This window comes from Ursus arctos, unplaced genomic scaffold (assembly GCF_023065955.2).
Source record: "Ursus arctos isolate Adak ecotype North America unplaced genomic scaffold, UrsArc2.0 scaffold_12, whole genome shotgun sequence".
NCBI classification, from domain to species: Eukaryota; Metazoa; Chordata; class Mammalia; order Carnivora; family Ursidae; genus Ursus; species Ursus arctos.
Genome location: NW_026622786.1, coordinates 57272929 through 57294533, shown reverse-complemented (window position 1 = coordinate 57294533; position 21605 = coordinate 57272929). Strand labels below are relative to the sequence as shown.

At 40.4% G+C, this 21605-nt stretch overlaps 1 protein-coding gene across 1 annotated transcript in view; it reads right to left on the bottom strand.

Moving 5' to 3' along the window:
• The window catches only part of CUNH1orf87 (chromosome unknown C1orf87 homolog), a 78378-nt gene that overhangs the window by 35770 nt on the left and 21003 nt on the right, over positions 1-21605 (bottom strand). Inside the window, 4 exon segments of the mRNA XM_044383579.2 lie at positions 300-486; positions 3249-3370; positions 5541-5803; positions 6376-6514. Of these exon segments, the coding sequence (XP_044239514.2) occupies positions 300-486; positions 3249-3370; positions 5541-5803; positions 6376-6514 (711 nt within the window).

Genomic DNA, 21605 nt, shown 5'->3' with positions numbered 1-21605 from the left:
TGGTAGAGGGTGTGAGAAATGAACATTTGGCGTTGGGAAAAAAAATATTTGTTTTCCATTGTGAAATATTATTTGGGTGTCGTCATATTCTCTATTATTAACATAGAACATATCCCAGTGTAAGTAATTCCTGGACCAATTCTGCACATTCTACGATTCCTTTTTCCTTTTGTTTTTCTCCTCTCAGGCACAATTATATGATGTGGTCCACAGGCAGAACACAGATCATAACTGTGCTTTCTGCTAGACCCTGAGGTAGCCTTTGCAGACAAAAACATCGGAACTCTAATTTTGGTTACCTTGGGTGGGGGCAGGCAGCAGGAGAAAGAGCGGTCTTCTTTTCAGAAACTCAGGCTGAGCCCCTCGATATTGAGTTTGCCATGGGTTGCCCTTAGTGCCGTCAGGATCTCCAGCATGTTCTTGCTCACCTCTGACTGCGGGCTGGCATCTCGAGGAACAGTACCATGTGGAGGGGCAGGGGAAAGGCTGTGAATACATGATCCACTCAAAGCCACTGTGTGTTTTTCACACCACATCTCTCGGCCCTGATGTACACTGTGAACCCTGAGAACCCACCCAGTAAGGTCTCCTAAATCTTAGGAACCTGGTCATGGGGTCTGTGCATGGAGATTTCATAGATTATCTCCAGTCTGTTCCATTCTACTGACCACCAGAGTCTCTTCTCCAGGAGGCACCAACCAATTTGGCTAGAACATAAACCAAAATTTGTAATTCACTCTCAATCTTTTTTCCAGGTTGAGGCGAAAAATTCCAAGTGACCACAGTAGTTTAGCTGCTTGATCTTACTTCTCTAAAGCCCAGATAATTATTGATGGCAAATCAAATTTCCAAACTCTCCCTTGCCACAGGCAAAGCAAAGCGGATCCTGCCAGATCCCTGTAACCATGGAACCTCTATAGAAGGAAATCTTGAATCAGGTGAACTTCCCGTGTTATCCTTGACTCTGCAGTTTGTGTCTGTGAGTCTTACTTGAGTTTTGGCCTAACAGCTTATATTTTCTGAAAACGTGGTACAGGAAAAAAGGAGTGGCTGTTTGTCTTTGTTTAGGTCATATAGTTTCTGCACCCTCTTTCCCGCTTCAGAATATTCTCCAGCTCAGGAATCTGCCTCTCTAGTGGAGGAAAACACCAGCTATGTGCTTTACGAGGCTCTCTTTGTTGAGGGAGCACAGGACCCAGGCCTTGCCAATCAGATGTATCCGTCCCAGATCTGAATCACACGTTTCCCTTCCTCTTTCCTTTTCTTGCCATGCCAGTTCCTGGGGGTATGAATTCGTGAGGCTTTGGCTCCTGTCTCTGAACAGCGAGTACGAAATGGGCAGGACTTGTATGGAAGCCATTTGCTTCAGCCGGTGGGGTTTCTTAGGAAATCTGCTGCAGGAGGCCGTTGCATCTGGTCCAGCTTAGGTAATGAGAGCTGCTGCCGCTCGCGTTGCCACAGGTGATGCTGCAGGCTCTTTAAACATCACAGAGCTGCCCCATTAAAGGCTCTACCTGACAAAACACGGGAGGGCCTTTTCCCGAGCAGCACGTGAATTAACAAAGAGTCCGGGTGCCTTATAGGCCGTCAGTTCTGCACTTCCACAAACACACTGTCTGGTTTGTATAAAGCAGCACCTTCTCCGATGAGTTCAAAGTGATCTCTCTAGGCACCATTTTTATAGAGTGGGTATCCAGATGTCTCTGCAAGTGGATAATTGGAGGTGCCAATTACATTAAAAAATACGCATTGAGCATCTCCCAGGTGCCGGGAACGATGCTAACACGAGCTGTCCAGGGCAGACACTATTACTAACCTCAGATGTCAAGTGAGTAGTTCCAATGGCTGTCAGGCAGGGAAAGGAGTGTGGGACCATTCCAGAGAGAGGCAGAGAGAGAGAACGCAGTCTAGGGCTCAAGAACGCTTTCCTGTCCAGGCTCCTTGACTCACATCTGCCAACGGGTAGCATGTGTGTAGTGCACAGTCTACCATTTAGCAGGGCCCAGATCTCGGGTCTGTGTTTTATGAAGTGTGGTTGGTGATTAGTAAATATTAGTAATATGAAGTAATATTAGTAATATTAGTAAATATTAGTAAATTAATAATATTAGTAAATATTAGTAAATATGAAGTGTGGTTGCTGATTAGTAAATATTTCTGGGGCTTTATGGCTCTCCATAGGACAGTCGCTCCCAGATACTTCACTGGTGTGCCCGCCTGGCAGTGTCTTTCTTTGTACTCTGAGCCTTGAGGGAAAGACGGGGTCTTGCCAAGCTCTGAATTCACTGTGCCTGGCAAGGTGTGCCTGGCAAGCAGCTGGTATTCGACGAATATAAAAGGGCACAAAAAGGGACACTGTAGAAAGGAAGCAAGTCCAACACTTGCCCCAGGGCCATTTTTACAGGAAACTACTTTCCTAGAGTGAAGTGATAAATGTCAATACCGTGGCTCTTAACCACTGTGTCCCATTATTTGTAACCGAAGGGTGTCTTCTGGTAGGATAGTTTAAAAATAGAAAAAAAAATTTTATATAGCATTTCTTATGTATCAGGTACTGTTTTTAAGAACTTTGTGTTAAGTTACTCTCCAAATCTATGAAGTGAAGGGAAATCTCTTATGGCTCCCATTTCACAATGGAAGCACAGAGAGGGCAAGTGACTAGCCCAAGGTTACAAAGCCATTAAATGGCAGAAACAGGAATTGAGCCTAGGCTTCTGCTAATGGAGGCTCTGCTCCTAACCACTGCACTTTGTCACCTTTCTTGGAGAACACAGAGACTATCATGCTTTACTGTGCCTCCTCTCTGAAGATACTCCTCACATCCCATTTTTACTTTGTGTTGTTTCTTTCCCTTGAGATTACATTATTGATTCTGGTACCTGAAACCCTTCCTTGCTCGTGCGTGTAAGCCAGGAGTGCACTGACTGAACATATTTCTGGAATCACACTCATAGCCTGGAGCTCTGCACCAGTACACGATCATTCTTATTCCACGATGAGGGCTTTCACTGGCATATGGCAACCTCATAAAATCAGACACATGCTTGATCGCAAGAAACCTATGCAATTGCTGCAGATAACCTGTGCGGGTCTGTATACGAGAGAGAGGAACTGATAAGCGTAAGCTAACTGTTGGTGAAGGGCCAAGTGATTCTGCATTGGGTGAGCTTTTCGGGTGAAGGGCCTCCAAAGTCACTGCCAGTTCTAGAAGTCTAGGAACGCTATGCCCAAGGAAATAAAGAAAGTACCTTTGGCCATGATGATGACAACCCTGAGTTTTCCTCGGGTTGCTGCCCACAGTTTCTTTGCTTTGCTGTGAATCATCTGAAGCTGCAGCTTTTAGAAACCAGAGGAGCTTTCCATAATTCACCTGAAAATCCAACAGGAAACAACATCCTCCTTTAACGTCTATGTAGGAGAAAGAAATGCCCATAAGGGAAATGCTTGTTGAGATAGAGTATTTGGAAATGTTTTAATAAAAAAAACTTTTATTAAGGGGCATCTGGGTGGCTCAGTCGGTGAAGTGTCCGACTCTTGGTTTCAGCTCAGGTCATGATCGCAGGGTCGTGAGATCGAGCCCCGCATCGGGCTCTGAGCTCAGCATAGAGTCTGCTTCAGATTCTCTCTCCTTCTCCCTCTGTGCCTCCCAATTGTGCTCTCTCTCTCTCAAATAAAGAAATAAAATCTTAAAAAATAACTTCCATTAAAAGTTTCTTAACTCGTTTTAAAAATTATGTATAATAATTATTAGTGCTTTTTGCCAAATATTCCTATTATTCTCCCTTTTGATTGCCTGTGGTTGGCTAGGGGCATGGGAACATTTCTGGCCAATGAGTTGTGAGCGGAAGTGACGTGTGCTCCTTCTGGTTGAGGATTAAACTGCTTACACGAGATATTCCAGAGCTTTCTTTTTTCTCTTCTGCCAGCATATCCAAAAATACCAGAGTCACTGCTTCATCAGCTTGGGTTTTGGAGCTAAGATAATGACAGTACCATGGCTGACTTATTATGGAAACTTAAGTGAGAAATAAACTTTTGTTGATTTGGGCCGCTGACACTTTGAGGTTATTTGTTACTACAGCCTAACCTAACCTCTAGCATCTTTCTCTCTCACATCTCTTATATATTTATTATATATAGCATAGGCTTCTATGTAGGTATATCCAGCAGATATATTCAGATTATTTGAGGACAGGCTTTTATTAAGCCAAGTGAAAAATCTCACGGACCTCTCCTCTACACTTTTTTTTTCTCCCCGAGGAAAGGACTGAAGGAATTTGTCAATGTCCATTGCGGGTCTGGATGACATCCTAGGGATTCTGGTGGGCAGACAATCCCAGGGTAGAGGAAGAGGTAACAGTCGGGGAGGGAAGCTATATAGGGTTCTGATATAAATTTGGTCTCAGGCCAGAGAATTTGATGGAACTGAAGATTCACAGTGATTGTACTAAGTCGAATTGTATCACAAATACTTATCATCAATATACAACTAATTATAGCTGGTTAGAAATGGGCGTGAGAGAGAACATTTACTTGAGTACCTATTAAATGTTAAGCACATGACCAGGTAATTTGCATTTATGATATTACTAAATTCTTAGACTACTCTTATGAGGTTGGTTTGGCCCTGGTTTTATTTCTTTTTTTTTTTTTTTTAAAGATTTTATTTATTTATTTGACAGAGACAGACAGCCAGTGAAAGAGGAAACACAGGTGGGGGGAGCGGGAGAGGAAGAAGCAGGCTCCTAGCGGAGGAGCCTGATGTGGGGCTCGATCCCAGAACGCTGGGATCACACCCTGAGACGAAGGCAGACGCTTAACCGCTGCGCCACCCAGGCGCCCCTGGGCCTGGTTTTCTATCAGCACATGCTCACTCATGATTTACGCATTGCCATTACTTTTTCCTATTGTAGAATATATTCCCTTAGAACTCGGTTGCACTTGGACTGTGCTTTGTAGCACCCACAAATATAAGCTTGGAAAGTGCAGTGCTCAGAGCAAGAACCCTGAACTTGCCACTGGGGAGCCTTTATCCCTGCCCTGGTCTGCCATTAATTCCCTGGGTGCACTGAGCAATTTCTGGGTCTCAGTTTCCTAATTAGTAAAATGGTGGTTATATTCAATTTCAAAGATACCTCCCACCTGTAACTCTCTAGGAACTGTCCTGTTACATCCTGGTCAAATTCTCCATTCTTATCTGAGAACTTACAGCCTGACCAACTTGTCAATGAGACTCAAGTGAGCCCATTATCCTAAATCTGTAACCAGCCCAATAGTGCTAAGAGCAGACAAAGAAAGTCAAGATAGAAAAATCTTTTAAAAGATATCAAATAGGGCTAAAAGAACTTAATCTATTTTTTTATTCTCATCTATTTTGACTAGAAATTTCCACATATGAATAAAAATAAGCTTTGTATCTTAAGGCTCAATAGTAAAGGTTATTTTTAAGAAAGAAACGAACCTTTTAATTCTATTACTCTGGTGGGTACGAGTAAAATAAACAAAAGGAAACCACACTTAAAATAGCAACATGGCTGTACCATTTCTGGAGAGTCCTTCCTAGAAAACCTCTGGCAAAGGCTCTTGACTGTTGGTAGCTGCAGAGGGACTTCGTGCCTCAAGAAAAGGCGGCTCAGTTGAGATTGGAGAAGAAATCCTGAAGAGATAGGATCCAGGGTCTTCAGCTCTTTCTGAAGTTTTTCTAGTAAGCCAGAACTCAAAGGACGTGATCTGAGTTCTCTTGTGACCAGGGCGAGAAGAAAAGCATCTTCTCTTGTTCCACTTGGCCTCTGGCCAAAATCCTGACACAGGAGCAACAGCAACAATACATCAGCGGGGCTCTGAGATAAAAAGGCTGAAGCTCAATGCAAGCGAGCAGAAGCCTAGTGGGGCTGGTATCAGAGCATCCACTTTCAGGCCTAGCCTAGAACAGGACAAGTTGATAACACTGGAGACAGGTGTTCAATCTGGGTGTATTCATTGTTTGCAATGCCTCAGGACTTTGCCTTCAGGAGAAGCAAAGAAGCAAATCATTTTGGAGTGCATACTCTGTTAGAAGGTTCCATAAACTATATCACAGGCCTTCTGTAAAATGTGTTTTTTTTAATTATAAGGGAATTTAGACTACCAAGTCTTAGAGACCTATTGGATCTGTAAGGAAGAAGGTAGGAGAAAGATGAGAAGTTCAGTTGAGACATTTGAGGTTTGCCTGTAAGCTCACCAGCGAGCTTCTTGGAGGCTGGTTGGACATATGGCCTCTGATGTCCCCCAGTCCATCCTCTGAATGTCTCATCTGCTCCACATTAAAATCTACAGGCATCAAATAATACCCTTCATCCACAGTAGAAAACAAGTCCAGTCTTAGTATAGGCTCCTCAGGTTGGTCAGAGCTGTCCCTTGCCATCTGTTCCAAGGACCGGTCTCTAATATTTCTCCTGGGGAGGCCATGGATATAGGAGAGGGACTGGTCTCCAATTGGTACCGAGCTGCAGTGGGCATTTGCCTGGATGGGAATCTTAAAGAAAGAAAGACAAATGGTGGTAAGGATTAGAAGGGGAGAGGGGAAAAGAAAGAGGGGAGAGGGAAAGAGAAAAGAAGGGAGAATAGGAGTGAGGAACGAATCTCTTAAAAACACATTCCCACTTCCAAATGACTCAGCCCATATAGTCACTGAATCTTTCAGTTCCCAAAGAAGAAAGCTTGCCTCAACATCCGTCTCAGCATTATGCAATTAACATGTCTGACAAACACATTACCAGTCAAACAATGCGGTTTCATTTGTGCAAGAGAAAAGGTGTCTGAAATATAGGGTATAACGTAAGGTATTTATAGGCAAAAGTTGGGTTCTTATTAGAGATAAGGGTGTCCTTAGGCTGTTGTATTTATTTTTTTAAGTAGGCTCCATGCCCAAAATGGGGCTTGACCTTACAACCCTGAGATTAAGAGTCACAGGTTCTCCTGCCTGAGCCAGCCAGGCGCCCTCTTAGGCTGTTTTAATTAGCAGATTGAGCAAGGGCAGCAAAGGCAATTTCAAGTTTGTCAAGAATGGAATAGAAGAGATTAAAAAGCCCAGCATGTTATATCCGAAGAGCAATGTTATTAAAGGTTACAACAGAACAAATGATGGAATATAGTTCAGTGATCAAGTACCATTTCCTCTTGCAATGGTGTATGGTATATTAATCATGGTTGGTTGTTTTTTTTTTTTTAATTTTCTAGATTTTATGATGTTTTGACATCTTGGGTAGACTTGCTCACTGCAAGAGATTGCCCTTCCCAGGGTTAATTAAGTTCTCTCCAAGCAAATATTTCCCCTGCCCCGAATCAACCCAGTCCAGATACTAGACAACTAGGGACAGCCCCTAGGCTCGAAGCCTGCTGGCATTATGCAGACTAGCCAGTCCGAAGCTGTTTACCCTACCCTGCCTTGCCTTCCCCATGGAAACTGCAGTAAAGGCTGTAGCCCGAGCTGTCCGCTCACTGCTGCCTCCCGACTGAGCACGGCGCTTCCTCCTGTGATGTCGCATGCCCCCTTTGCGTGGGAAATGTTAAGAAACTATTCTTTCAAAGGCAGGTGTCGCTATATCTGTTATCTTGTCATACCGGACAAAAATAACATTCTGTGTACAAATGGAGGCACATGATTATTTTTAATATCAGACAATTGAAAGGAGACGGTTATCAGAAGGATTCACTGAAAACTGAATGTCTGTACTCAGTAGTCCTGTTACAGAACCTGACATACGGAGAGCAACCCACAGGGGCTTTACAGTCAGGAAGCATTTTAAAGAAAAATCAGGAGGCTCTCTAGAGTGAGTGAGCAGGACTGCCAGAGAGTTCTAGAATACTCATAAAAATAACAAGACATTAATGGGGCACATACTCCGTACAAGGCACCGTATGGATGCTTTGTTTATGTCGTTCCATTTAATCTTTGCAACAAGCCTGTAAGGCGGGTAGTGTTAGCATCCTTTTATATTTGGAAAGCCAAGGCTTTGAGAAGCTAAGTCAGTTTATTAAATATCAGTTATGAAATATTTATGGCTTGCCTAACCTGGGCCAGGCAGCGCAATAGGCCTACAGTGAACAAAACGGATTTGGCTCCTGGTCTCTCAGAGTTTGCAGATGGTGAGGGGACAACAAACACTCATGACAGCATCATGCGGAGCAGTGAGGGTCACGTCAGAACTGTCCACAGGTCCACCTAACCTGGACTTGGTGGCCCAGGTCTGGGGGCAAAGACATTGAAGTCTAGGCTTGAAAGATGGGTTAGATTTGGATTTGGATAGGCTAACGAGTAGAGAGGGAGGAGAAGAGAAGAAAGAAGGGCCCAGGAAAAGGAAACTGGGTATTGAAAACCTCAAAACTACACCCAGGCTCCCGAGAGAGAGATGGATGCTTCCAGGGCATAGTTTAAGTTTTTGAAAAAGACAAACGATAAGGCTGCAGTGGGAGATAGGCAAAAGGGGGTTAATTGTCACAAGTCCAATTAACTTCTGTGCTTTCTTGTTAGGGCAATGGGGAGCCATGGAAATGTTTTCAGTAGAGCTATGACTGGGTCAGAACTGTCTAAATTTACCCCCTAGTAAATTGTGCAGATAATACTTGAACCCTGTTTTTTATCACAACCCCAGGACGAGAGGGATTCCACATTCACTCGGTCCAGTGAGCAGATTCATTCTCTAAAATATTTGGCTAGGCATTTCAGGTGTTTCTTAGAACATTTTCTTAGAACAATAGGTTTCATTGGAAATTACTTGTAATAGAAAACATTTCCATTTTCAGGCACGTAGAAATACTTTTCTGCCTCTGAGAACTGATACACTTCTATTCGGCAGTCCGCTGAAGGAGCATTTATCAGTACTTCATCTTTCTAACGGAGGCAAGGTGTCCCTTTTCTCATTTCAACACCAAAGTTTATTTTTTTTTCTGTTTTTTTTTAAATAATTTTTTATTATATTATGTTAGTCACCATACAGTACATCCCCGGTTTCCGATGTAAGGCTCGATGATTCATTAGTTGTGTATAACACCCAGTGCACCATGCAATACGTGCCCTCCTTACTACCCATCACCAGCCTATCCCATTCCCCCACCCCCCTCCCCTCTGAGGCCCTTAGTTTGTTTCTCATAGTCCATAGTCTCTCATTGAATGCCTTTGTTTTCAGCACGATGGATACAGGTGAACAAGGCTGGCAGGATTCCTGCCCTCATAGATCTTTCAGCCTTACTGTCACAGAATACATTTTTTAGCCTCTCCAATGGAAAGAGGAATATATATTCTACTCCCAGGACTGCTGTGAGCAATGAGCACTATAATGTATTTTCAACATTTTGTAAATTTCAAAACTTTGTTATTTGCTGTGTATCTCCCTCCAATAGAGTGTGAACTCTGTGTGGGCCAGAACTGTTTTGTGTCCTGCTGACTCCCGGCATTTAAGAACAGTGCCAAATTGGACAGACAAATGGAGAAACACAGTGTCAAATGGTGATGATGGCTTGTTCAGGCCCAGCCTATGCGGGGGCTTTAGATCTCTCTCTTCACTGCCATCAATCACCCTGGGCTGTTGTTTTTCAAAACAGTGTATCCACAAAGTATCAAAGAAGATAAAATGGAAAATGTTGACCAAGAAGCATCATGTTTCTGATGTCAAGAGTGGCTACAGTATCTGTAAAATCTCCAGTACTATAGTTTTCTGTCATTTCCTTTACTTTGAATCACAAAATAGTGCTTGCGGATGACACAGTAGCTTGAAATGAGTTTGGGGCGTAACACTAGTTTTGTGATATTTACCTAGAGGAATTGTTACAAATGGAGCACAGAAATCGAACACAGATTTAGTAATCCTTCTTGGGGTGTTGGAAACTTGCAAATGTTAGGAGTGTAAACAAGTCTTTTTTTTTTTTTTTAAAGATTCCTTATAAATTATTTTAAAGTGGTTATATTTTGGAATCCGTGAACACTTTCCTCTAAGACAAGTGAACACAACAAATTGTCTTAATATTGTACAATGCATAGCTGGGGCTTGGGAAAAAATCTGCAGAGACAGCATCAAATGCAGATTTGAAAAGTTCTGTTTCTTCAACATTTTAGACCAAGGTGTTGATGTGTTCTAGAAAGCTGTTAAATGGCTCAAAATGGGATGCTAGTGATAATAAATACAACCACGAGAAAGATGCATATAAAAAGCTTGATAGGATTTCTCAAGAAATGTAGAATTGAAAAAAGCAGTATTTCCAAATTAATAGATTTAACATATGATGTTAATATATACCTTCAATCAATACAACGTTAGAATTAATCATTTGACTATTTTATTTATATTTGTAAAAATTTATATTTTCTTTACATTTTAACTTGTGATTGTGGAAAACTTCAAGCCTAGGCACATGTGCCCAGGATAGTATAATGGAACTCCATATACTCATCACCAAGCCGTAATTATCAATGCCATTCTTGTTTTATTTATACCCACATCACCCGCCACCAGAAATGAAGTAAACCACAGATGGTATATTATGTCACCCACAGTTTTTTCAGCATGCATCTATAAAGCAGTGGTTTTCAAAGTGTGGTCCTTGGGCCAGAAGCCTCAGCAACACCTAGAAATGTGTTAGGAATGTGAATTCTTTTTTTTTTTTAATTTTTTTTATTATATTATGTTAGTCACCATACAGTACATCCCTGGTTTTTGATGTAAAGTTCCATGATTCATTAGTTGCGTGTAACACCCAGTGCACCATGCAATACGTGCCCTCCTTACTACCCATCACCAGCCTATCCCATTCCCCCACCCCCTCCCCTCTGAAGACCTCAGTTTGTTTTCTGAGTCCATAGTCTCTCATGCTTCATTCCCCCTTCTGATTACCCCCCCTTTCTTTATCCCTTTCTTCCCCTACCGATCTTCCTAGTTCTTATGTTCCATAGATGAGAGAAATCATATGATAATTGTCTTTCTCTGCTTGACTTATTTCACTTAGCATTATCTCCTCCAGCGCCGTCCATGTTGCAGCAAATGTTGAGAAATCGTTCTTTTTGATAGCCGAGATGCCCTTCAACAGATGACTGGATTGAGAAGTTGTGGTCCATATATACAATGGAATATTACTCAGGAATGTGAATTCTTGAGACGCAGGCCAAAGCCACTGGATAAGAATTTCTGGGTTTGGAGTCCAGAAATCTGTGGTTTAGTAAGCCCCACAATACTTGTAATGCATGCCCACATTTGAGAACCACTGCCTTAAGGATAATGACTCTTTGAAAATATAACCATGATAACATTATAATACTTTTAAAAATGGCAATCCCTTAACATCATCAAATATCCAGTCAACTGTTCAAAATCCCCCAATCATCTGATAAATCTTATTTTTACAGTTTGTTTATTCAAAACAGGAACCGAAGAAGATCCATATATTGCAATTGACTTAAATCTCTCACATCTTTTTAAATTTCTAGTTCTTCCTATCTGCACCCCCCACCGCCCCTTTCAGTGCAGTTTTTTCCCCTTGCAATTTATTTGTTGAAGAAGCTGTGTTGTCTGCCCTATAAAATTTTCTGCAGTCTGGATTTTGTTGTTTGTATTTCTATGCCGTTTAACAAACCCTCCCACATATTTCTTGTAAAATAATAGTTAGAACTAGGGTCTTGCTCTTCTTCAAGTTCAATTGTTTTAAGCGAGATCTTTACATAGGTGGTGCATTGCCCCGTGTAAACAAATGCTGTCAGGTTTTGTTTCTTTCACAGGCACTGATAACTCGTTGCTTTAGTCCATTTTTTTTTTCATTAGCGTTTTGGAAATGATGATATCCTATTATCAGCTCTCATTTACTAACAGATTAATAGGAATACTTTTTTTTTTTTTTTTTACGGAGAAACTGCCCTCATTAACTATTATCTAAAATACCGTTTGTATAGTAAAGACAAACAATAAATGCTGCTTTGATTTACCAGTTTTAAAAAGTTTGTTCCCTAGCATTCTTCGGAGGTAACCAATGAGGTTTTGGTTTTTTTTTTTTTTTTAAAGAATCACTATAATGTTATAGATTTATACATGTACACTGCATTTAAATCATTATAATTGTTATTTTTACTGATAGCCAAAATATAAGGGGTTTGGGGTTTTTTTTCCCCTTGGTTTTGTTTTTTTGTTTTGTTTTGTTTGTGGTGAGAGCCATTTTAAGTTAGATTTCAAGTCTTTTTTTGACAAGTCATGGAAGGTGTTTGCTATCTTCATTGCTTTTGGTATAAATACATGTTCCAGGCCCAAAGGTGGGATCAGCCTTCAGAATGTGCTGAACACGATGCAGGTGCTGTACCCATCGCTACAGGTTGGTCATTGGTTCTGTGTTTTTTCAGTGAACAAAGCTAGGAAGTCTATTTTTTTTTAAGAGGCATTCATGCTAATATTCCCAATTCAAATGTAGGACTTTGGGGTTTTATATAATCTTATCAATACTGTATCTATATTTCATTTCTCCTACACCAGAAATCCCAAATCTAAAACCACCAAGATGAGGACCCATTTGCTTTATTCTACATACATACACACGATAATAATGTCAGTGTAATGGTTACTGAAAACATCAGAAGATAGTTTTTCAAAAAATATTTTCCTTAGAGCATACATCCCACTAGAGACACACAGTGAAGTCATTATGTGTTAAAGTCATTTTCGGGGCGCCTGGGTGGCTCAGTCCATTAAGCCTCTGACTCTTGATTTCGGCTCAGGTCAGGATCTCAGGGCTGTGAGATCAGAGTTGTGAGATAGAGCCCTGAGTCAGGCTCTGCACTCAGCGGGGAACTCCCCCCCCCCCCCCCCCCCCGCCACTGGCTCACGCGCATGCTCTCTCTCAAATAAATAAATACATCTTTTAAAAAAGGTCATTTAAATAGTTCCATTCTCTTTGGTTTTCTTGCCAGTTAGTACATAAGTTCATGTGGTACCCAGTCTCTAAGGTGGCTCTAGGTGGCCTGCCTCCTAGGACTCACGTTCTTGTGCGGTCCTTCCCCCACCACATCTCAGTAGGATTACCCCTGTAACCAACAAAATCCTGTAGTATGGTGCGTCACTTCTGAGATTAGGTTAGTACAGACATGGGGCTTACTGCTATGGTTGGGTGCACATACTCTATCTTTCTTTTTGGGCTAACTCGTCTTTCGGATGCCAGATACCATGTCTGCAGCAGCCCTGTGGAGAGGCCCCAATACAGAAAAGACAGTTCTCTCTGGCAACAGCTAGCCAAGTAACTGAGGCGTCTGTCAAGAGCCATTCAAACAGGCCTAGAAGTAGATCTTCTTGCCCTGGCCACGTCTTCTGGTGACTGCATTCCTGGCCAGCATTTGGAGTGAAATTTTGGGGGAGACCTTGAACTAGAACCACTCATCTAAGCTGCTCCTGGATTCTTGCCCCTCAGAAACAGTGCAAGATGATATATGGTTATTGATGTATGTGGTTATGTTTGGGGACAATTTGTTATTCAGCAATAGATAACTAACACACACTTGTTTCGTTTTTTATTTTTAGGAATTGATTTTTTAATTTTTAAATTTGTTTTTTACTTATGGGAAATATTTATGTGGTTCCAAAGCCAAATCTACAAAAACGATTTTTTCAGAGATGAGTTGTTTCTGTTCTTGATCCTTCCAACCTTTTCCCTTTATCCCCAATAGATAACCACTTTTTAAAATCCTTTTTATTATTTCCTTCATTTTTAGAAGCATAAGCAATAGATAGATGATAGACAGACAGATAGATACCTCAAAGCATAATCTACGTACTTTTCTTCACCTTGCTTTCATTTAGTTAATGATAGATCTAGTTAGATGACTCCATACAATGATACATAGGGATATTCACATACTGTAAAACTGTATATATTGTGATAGTCTTCATTCCTTTTTACAGTTTTAAAGTTTTTATAATACTCTGTGTGGATGTACTGTGTCATTTATTCAACCAGTCCCTTATGGATGGGAATTTAGGTTGTTTATCGTTTTTTTTTTGTTTTGTTTTTTTGTTTTTTTGCAACAAGTAATGCTACAATGAATACTTTCTGCATAAATCTTTTCACATTTTTTCCAGTGTATCTTTGGGATAGGTTTCTGAAAGTGAGATTTTTCGTGTCAACCAATAAATGCATATGTAGTTTTGCTAATTATTGCCAAATTTCCTGCCAAAGCGGTTTTCTACTTTAAAACTTCCTCTACCTTCCAACAAAGTATGTTGTCGATTTTCTGGACTTTTGCCAGTGTAATTGTGAGAAATTGTATCTCAGGGTGGTGTTAATTCATATTCCTTTTATTAAGAGCAACACTGTATTTTCTGATATGCTTAAGGACCACGTACATTTATCTTTGTGTGAACCGTCCATATGTTTTGCCCATTTTTCTAAGAGTTTACTGTCTTTCTTTTTCTTTTTGATAGAAGATTCTATATGTTAGGGATATATTTATCTAGGATATAAACTGCAGATTTCTTCCACAGTTTGTCAGGTATGTATGTACGCCTTGCACACAGTGGTTCTGACCACATACATATAGTCAAAATTATCCCTTTTTTCTTATTGTATCTGCATTTTGAATCACAGTTGAGAAGTTTCCCCTTATCTCAGATTACAGAGGAAATCTTCCCTTCTCTTGCACTATCGTGTAGGCTTATTATTTTTTTTACATTTCAACCTCTGATCCATTTGGAATATATCCCAGTGTACCTCCTATGTATGTACAATATACGAGAGGCCCAATTTAAGACTTTCTCTGTGGCTATCCCGTAACCCCCGTATTACTTACTAAGAAGTCCATCTTTTCCCTACTAATTTACAGTTTATCATCTTTATTATATACAAAACTGCAATATGCCATTGGGTCTGTTTGTTGATTTTTCTTTTCAATCCCATTAGTCTCCTATCTATTCACGTGCCCAAATCACGTTATTTTAGATACAGAGATTTTACATTTTATATTTGTTAATGCTGGCCCTACACCATTGCTCTTCTATTCCTGGCTCTTCTTTCTGGTTTTGTTATTTGAAATTAACTTATAATCAATTTGACTAGTTCCAAGGAAAATGCAACAAAAATCTAATACCATTCTTATTGGAATCACATTAAATTTATAAATTACCTCAGGGAGGATCAACATCTTGATGTCGTTAACTTTTTTTCAAGATTTTTTTTTATTGTGGTAAAATATACATAACAGAAAACTTGTTATCTTACCCTTTCTGAAAGGACCGTGCAGTGGGATTAAGCACATTCCTATTGTGTGCAGCTGCCCCCCACCATCCATCCCCAGGGCTCTTTTCATGACTTTTTTTTTTTTTAAGATTTTATTTATTTATTTAACAGAGATAGAGACAGCCAGCGAGAGAGGGAACACAGCAGGGGGAGTGGGAGAGGAAGAAGCAGGCTCATAGTGGAGGAGCCTGATGTGGGGCTCGATCCCATAACGCCAGGATCACGCCCTGAGCCGAAGGCAGACGCTTAACCGCTGTGCCACCCAGGCGCCCCCCAGGGCTCTTTTCATCACACAAAACTGAATGTCTGCCCCATTCAGCACCAACTGCCTGTTCCCTCCTCCCCTAAGTCCCTGCAAGCCACTATTCTACTTTCTGTTGCTCTGATTCGATTACTCTGAGTATCTTTTGCCAGTGGAATCACGCAGTATTTATCTTTTTGTGACCGGCCTATTTTACTGAGTACATAAATGTCCTCAAGGTTCATCCATTTTACAACATAGGTCAGAATTTCCTTCCTTTTTAAGGCTGAATAATATTCCATCCTGTGCATATGCCCCAGATTTTGCTTATTCATTTACCTTTGATGGATATTTGGGTTGCTTCCCCATTTTAGCTACTGTGAATAATGCTGCTGTGACCATGGGGGTATAAATATCTCCTTGAGAGCCTCCTTTCAGTTCTTTTGAGTAGATCCCCACAAGTGGACTAGCTGGATGATATGGTCATTCTGTTTTTAATTTTTAAATTTTTTTGAGAAGCCACTATACTGTTCTCCACAGTGGCTATACCACTTTACATTTCCACCCACAGCGCACAAAGTTTCTAACGACTCCATTATCCCTGCTAACATTTGTCGCTTTGTGGGTTTTGTCTTCTTTGCTTGTGGCTGTCCTAATGGGTGTGAAGTGTTATCTCCTTGTAGTTTTGATGTGCGTTGCCCTAATTAGTGATGTTTAATATCTTTTCATGTGCTTATTGTCCATTTTTAATCTTCTTTAAAGAAATGTCTATTAGATCCTTGCCCATTTTTTAATCAGATTGCTTGTTTTTTGGTTTTTGAGCTTTGGAGTTCTTTCTGTGTTCTGGATATTAATCTCTCATCAGATATGCGATTTGCCAATACTTTCTCCCATGACATGGCCTGCCTTTTTACAACTGATTGTGTATTGTGGCACACAACTTTTTTTCTAATTTGCATGAAACCTGATTAGTCAATTTTTTTATTTTGGTGCCCATGCTTTTGGGGTCATATCCAAGAAATCATTGTCAGATCCAGTAAGAAGATTTTGCCCTATTTTCTCTTCTAAAAGTTTTATAGTTTTAGATCTTATATTTAAGTAGTGGATCTATTTTCAGTTAATTTTTGTATATAGTGTTAGGTAAGGGTCCAACTGCATATTTTTGCATGTGGACATCCAGTTTTTCCAGTGCCGTTTCTTGAAAAGAGCATCTTTCCCCCCATTGAATCATCTTGGTACCCTTGTTAAAAAACCCGTTTGACCATATATTTGAGGATTTATTGTGGACCCTAGTCTATTCTGTTGGTCTCTAGATCTGTCTTTATGCCAGTACCACACTGTTTTTATTATTGTACCTTTGTAGTACCTTCTTTTTCAGGTTTGCTTTGGATCTTCAGGGTCCCTTGAGATTCCATATGAATTTTAGGATGGGTTTTTATATTTCTGCAAAAAAATGTCATTGGGATTTTGATAGAGATTGATGATGTTAACTTTTTTCTGTTTAAGAACATACCATACCTTTCCATTGTTCAAATCCACTCTTGTGTCTTTTAGGAGAGTTTTATATTTTTTCTCATAAAGGTTTGGACATTTCTTGTTAAGTCTGACTATGTGTTTGATTTATTTACTTATTTAGTTAATTTAGTTATGCTTTTGTTATTAAAAATGCTGCCATCCATTTTTTGTCCTAATTTTTGTTTATATATGTGAAGGCCACTGATTTGTATATATTGATGATATAATCCTGTTTTGCCAAATTCTCTTAGTGTTTTAGTAATTTCTTCATAAGCTGTTTTGAAATTTTATATGTATAATCTTATCATCTGGAAATAGTTTTTCCTCTTCCTTTCTAATTACTATTCCTATAAGTGCTTTCTTTTGTTTAATTACATTGGCCAATACTTCCAATGTAATATTAAAAACCAGTGGAAATAACGATACTCTTGACTTCTTCCAGACTCTAATGTAAAAAGCCTCCTGTGTTTGTCGATTAAATAGGATGTTGGCTTTGCATTAATATATAGAGAGGAGCATTTTGGAAACAAAAGTGAACAAGAAAATTCTTATTCTCAGGGGATTTACAGACTTGTGGAAGGAGGCAAGGAAGCCTATTTTTTTTAATTTATAAAAGACTTATTCACTTATTTGTAAGATTTATTTGCAAGAAATTTACCATAAGTTATGTGTTTATGAGAGGCAGTGTAGTGTAGTGCATGTTTTAAAAAGATTTATTTATTTATTCAAGAGAGAGAACGCAAGCAGGGGGAGGTGCAGAGGGAGAGGGAGAGAGAGAGAATCCTCATGCAGACTTCGCAGCTGAGCACGGAGCCTGATGCAGGGCTTGATCCCAGGACCCTGAGATCATGACCTGAGCTGAAACCAAGAATCTGTCACTTAACTGACTGAGCCACCCAAGTGCCCCAATGCACGCATTTTTCTAAATGTTGTCCTTAAGGGGGCAAAAATTGGTTCTTCGGGGCAAATATTTCCAAAATATTACAGTGTTTTCTAGTGCTCCAAAGCTCAAGTCTACTCAACAAAGGAGTGTTTCTTTGTATTTATTTATTTATTTATTTATTTATTTATTTATTTATTTATTAAAGATTTTTATTTATTTATGTGACAGAGAGACAGCCAGGGAGAGACGGAACACAGCAGGGGAGTGGGAGAGGAAGAAGCAGGCTCCCAGCCGAGGAGCCCGATGTGGGACTCGATCCCGGAACGCCGGGATCACGCCCTGAGCCAAAGGCAGACGCTTAACAACTGCGCTACCCAGGCGCCCCGTTTCTTTGTATTTAATACCTCTCTTGTTAGGGAGATTTTAATTTTTCTCCTAAGGAGTGGGATCCAATAATGAAAAAGAGATTGAGAAACATTGGTGTGGTGGATCCAGACTACTTAGGTAGGTTCACGTCCTAGACCCACCAATATTCGACTGGTGGTATGAGCTTTGGCAAATTACTTAATGTCACTGTATCTCAGTTTTCTCACCTATAAAATAGAGATACTAGCACTATACTTCACACCATTGTTTTTAATTTTTTAATTAATTTTTTTATTTGAGTGTAATTGACACATAATGTTACATTAGAGGAAACAGCCCATTTTAATAGTATAGCAACAACTGCTACAAGGGAATGTAAAGACTGATTTATGAGTACCTTATGAAAAGCACTTATCTTGGTAATCAGGCAATGATGCTTCTTGGTAGAGTCGATATCTAAGTTGAGTCCCTACTGTTGTTAGGAGTTAAATGAAGATGAAGGGAAATTTTCATACTAAAGGAATAGTACGGGCAAAGCAAAGAAGATAAAATGGAACAGAACTCTATGGGGGAAATAGAGGTTGTTTAGGGAAAGGTGGGCATGGGGAAGAAGTAGAGAGTGGACAGAAGTGAGTTGGAAAGGCGATCAAGTAGTTTGCATTTTATACTAGGGCAAAGGGGATTAAACAATGGTTTTAAGTGTTCTAAGTAGTGGCCACACTGGAGTACTTTTGAAGTTCCTCCTAAAAGAGGCAGAACATATATCCTTACCCCAGTGGTATGTGCTTCGGCATGTGGCTTGCCTTGGCCAGTGGGATGGATGTTAGTGGACATGACACAAGCAAAGACTCAAAACGTACTTGTGGTTGAGTCTGTCCTCTTGAAATGTTTCCATTACCATAAGAAGAACTCACTCTGAGGAGCCCACTGGATTCAGAACAATAAGAAAAACACAGAGCAGATCTGAACCAAATCTACCGTCTGGAGCCACGCCTAGAAAAGTCTAATTGAAGAAAAAAAGCAAAAGCTATGTTAGCTCATATCTGCAGATCTGAGCATAAATGATTATTGTTAGAAGCCACTGAGTGCTGGGGTGATTCGTCACACGGTAGTATTATTATAATAGCTGAGCAAAACAGAGAGGGAAGCGTAGACAAGGACAGCCAGTTTGAAGGTCATTAAAATCATCTTGCTGAAGTACTGTGGTGGTTTGACTAGGATGATGGCAGAGGAAGCAGAAGTATAAGAAGCTATTTTTGAGAGATGGGGGGGGGTAGAATTTAAAGGGCTCAGTGATATTAGACTCGGGGAGAGGGAGGAGGAAAGCATGCCCAGGTTTCTTGCTGGTGTAATTGGGAGAGTTGTGGGACGGTTCTGGGAGCCACAGACCACAGAAAAAGAGCAGGGTCAAAGGTTCTGTTTTGAACCTGGTTAACCTACCAACGCAGAGCCAAGTGGAAATGGCCTTGACATCTGTCTGTTCGCCCACAACATGAGGATGGCATCGCGTGCCCCTACCTACCTCACAGGGCTACTGTGCAGAACAGACAAGATAAAAAACACACAAAAGTGCTTTGAAAAGAACACATTACCAATCAGCTATGATAATTATTAAAATTAAAGCACTAACACTTTCATTTTCATGCTGCCAGATGCAAAAAACACACTCTAATTTTATTTTTGAAACTGTGCTACCGAGTTTGTAGCTAGTCACACATTCTTTTTTATTTTCTGAGAGAAGACAGAGCTGATGCTTCTGAGAAATACTACAAATGATATTTGTATTTTCAAAGACACATAAGGAACAGAACTTGGAGGAAAAAAAGATCCTAAGGCTACTGTTGAGAAGAGCCAGGCTCTTGACTTGTGAGACCTCCAACTAATCATTTAAGCTCTCTGGGCCTCCGCTTCTTCGTTTCCGAAGTGAAGGTTTGTACTTGTTGATTTCTAAAATATCTTGCTGTTCTCGGATACATGAAACCATGGGTTCTCATAGCATTTTCAGCTTTACTTACCTCCTACTAACTAATGATACTCTTCAAACTTGATCTGTAATTTAGAAAAGAGTTTCACACTTGCCTGTCCTCACCCACGTTAGCTCAGTCTTTATCAGCAACTTTTCTTTTGGAGCAAATTCAGGCAGTCCAGATTGCCTGTTATATCTCAGGCAGGAAAGCTTATTTTCATCTATGTGTGAGGGAGAAGGATCTAGAAGGAGTTCTGATTGGTTTGCTTCTTTCACTGCAGCAGAATTCCATTCACCACTTAGTCAAGGTGGTAATGAGGGTCTCCGTACCAGGCAACTGTGGCTGCCATCTGGCAGGCCAGCACCACACACTTGGGAGACAGAACCAATTAGTCAGGCCCCACACCTCCCAGGAGGTCTTGCTGTATTTGGTGGCTGGGTGTCAGCTCTGCTGAGTCTCCCACAAGAAGCCTCATTGAGCTCTGGGAGGGGAGGTGCAAATCATCTCCCTCTGGCACTACATGCCTAGCAAAGAATCCAGATCTCGGAGGTCCAAGAACAGCTTACTCAAGGAATATTCTGCCCCTGATAATGGCTAATGCAGAATCTGGACCAAGAGTGGGCAGCTTGATGTGGCAGAAGGGAGTGTCAAGAAACAAATTTCCATTTCTAAGAGAGAAACTAGAAATGACTTCCGTGCCCATCAGTAAATGAGCCATGTTATATATAAAAAGGAATGACTACAGTTGGTGATTAAGGATTTAGGATTTAGGCTTTAATTCTGGCTCTGCCACCTCTCAGCCTTTTGACCTGGGCAAGGCACTTGACCTTGTTTTTTAGTTGCTTCACCTGTCAACTGAAGACAATAAGTTCCTACCTCATTGGGTGCTTGGAAGTAGTGAGTTAATACATGTAAAGAACTTAGAACGGTGCCCGGCACATAGTAAATGCCATTTAAGTGTTCTTTCTGAGTATGATTCTCAGAGAGCCTATCAAGATGATGCTTAGGATGAATTTTTTGAAGCCAGGGTGAAAATTCTTGATATGAAATGAATCAAGCAGGATAACAAAGAATATATACATATGATTCTCATTCTATATCTATGCATGGAGAAAAGAAGAGAAAGAAATATATTATTTTTTTCTTTCATTGAATTTTCTTTTCTTCTTGCTTATACTCTCCATCTGCCAAAATTGTACACGAGTATGCAATACTTTATAATTAAAAAGATGATTTTTTTAAAAAAGGAAGAAAAGATTAGAGAAGAAAACCTGGATAAACCTCTAATCTCTACACTTAAGAGTGACTTCAACTTTTCTGAGCCTCAGTTTTATCATCTCTACCATAGTGATAGAAAAAACACTGGTACCTACCGCAAGGGGTTAATTTCAAGGAG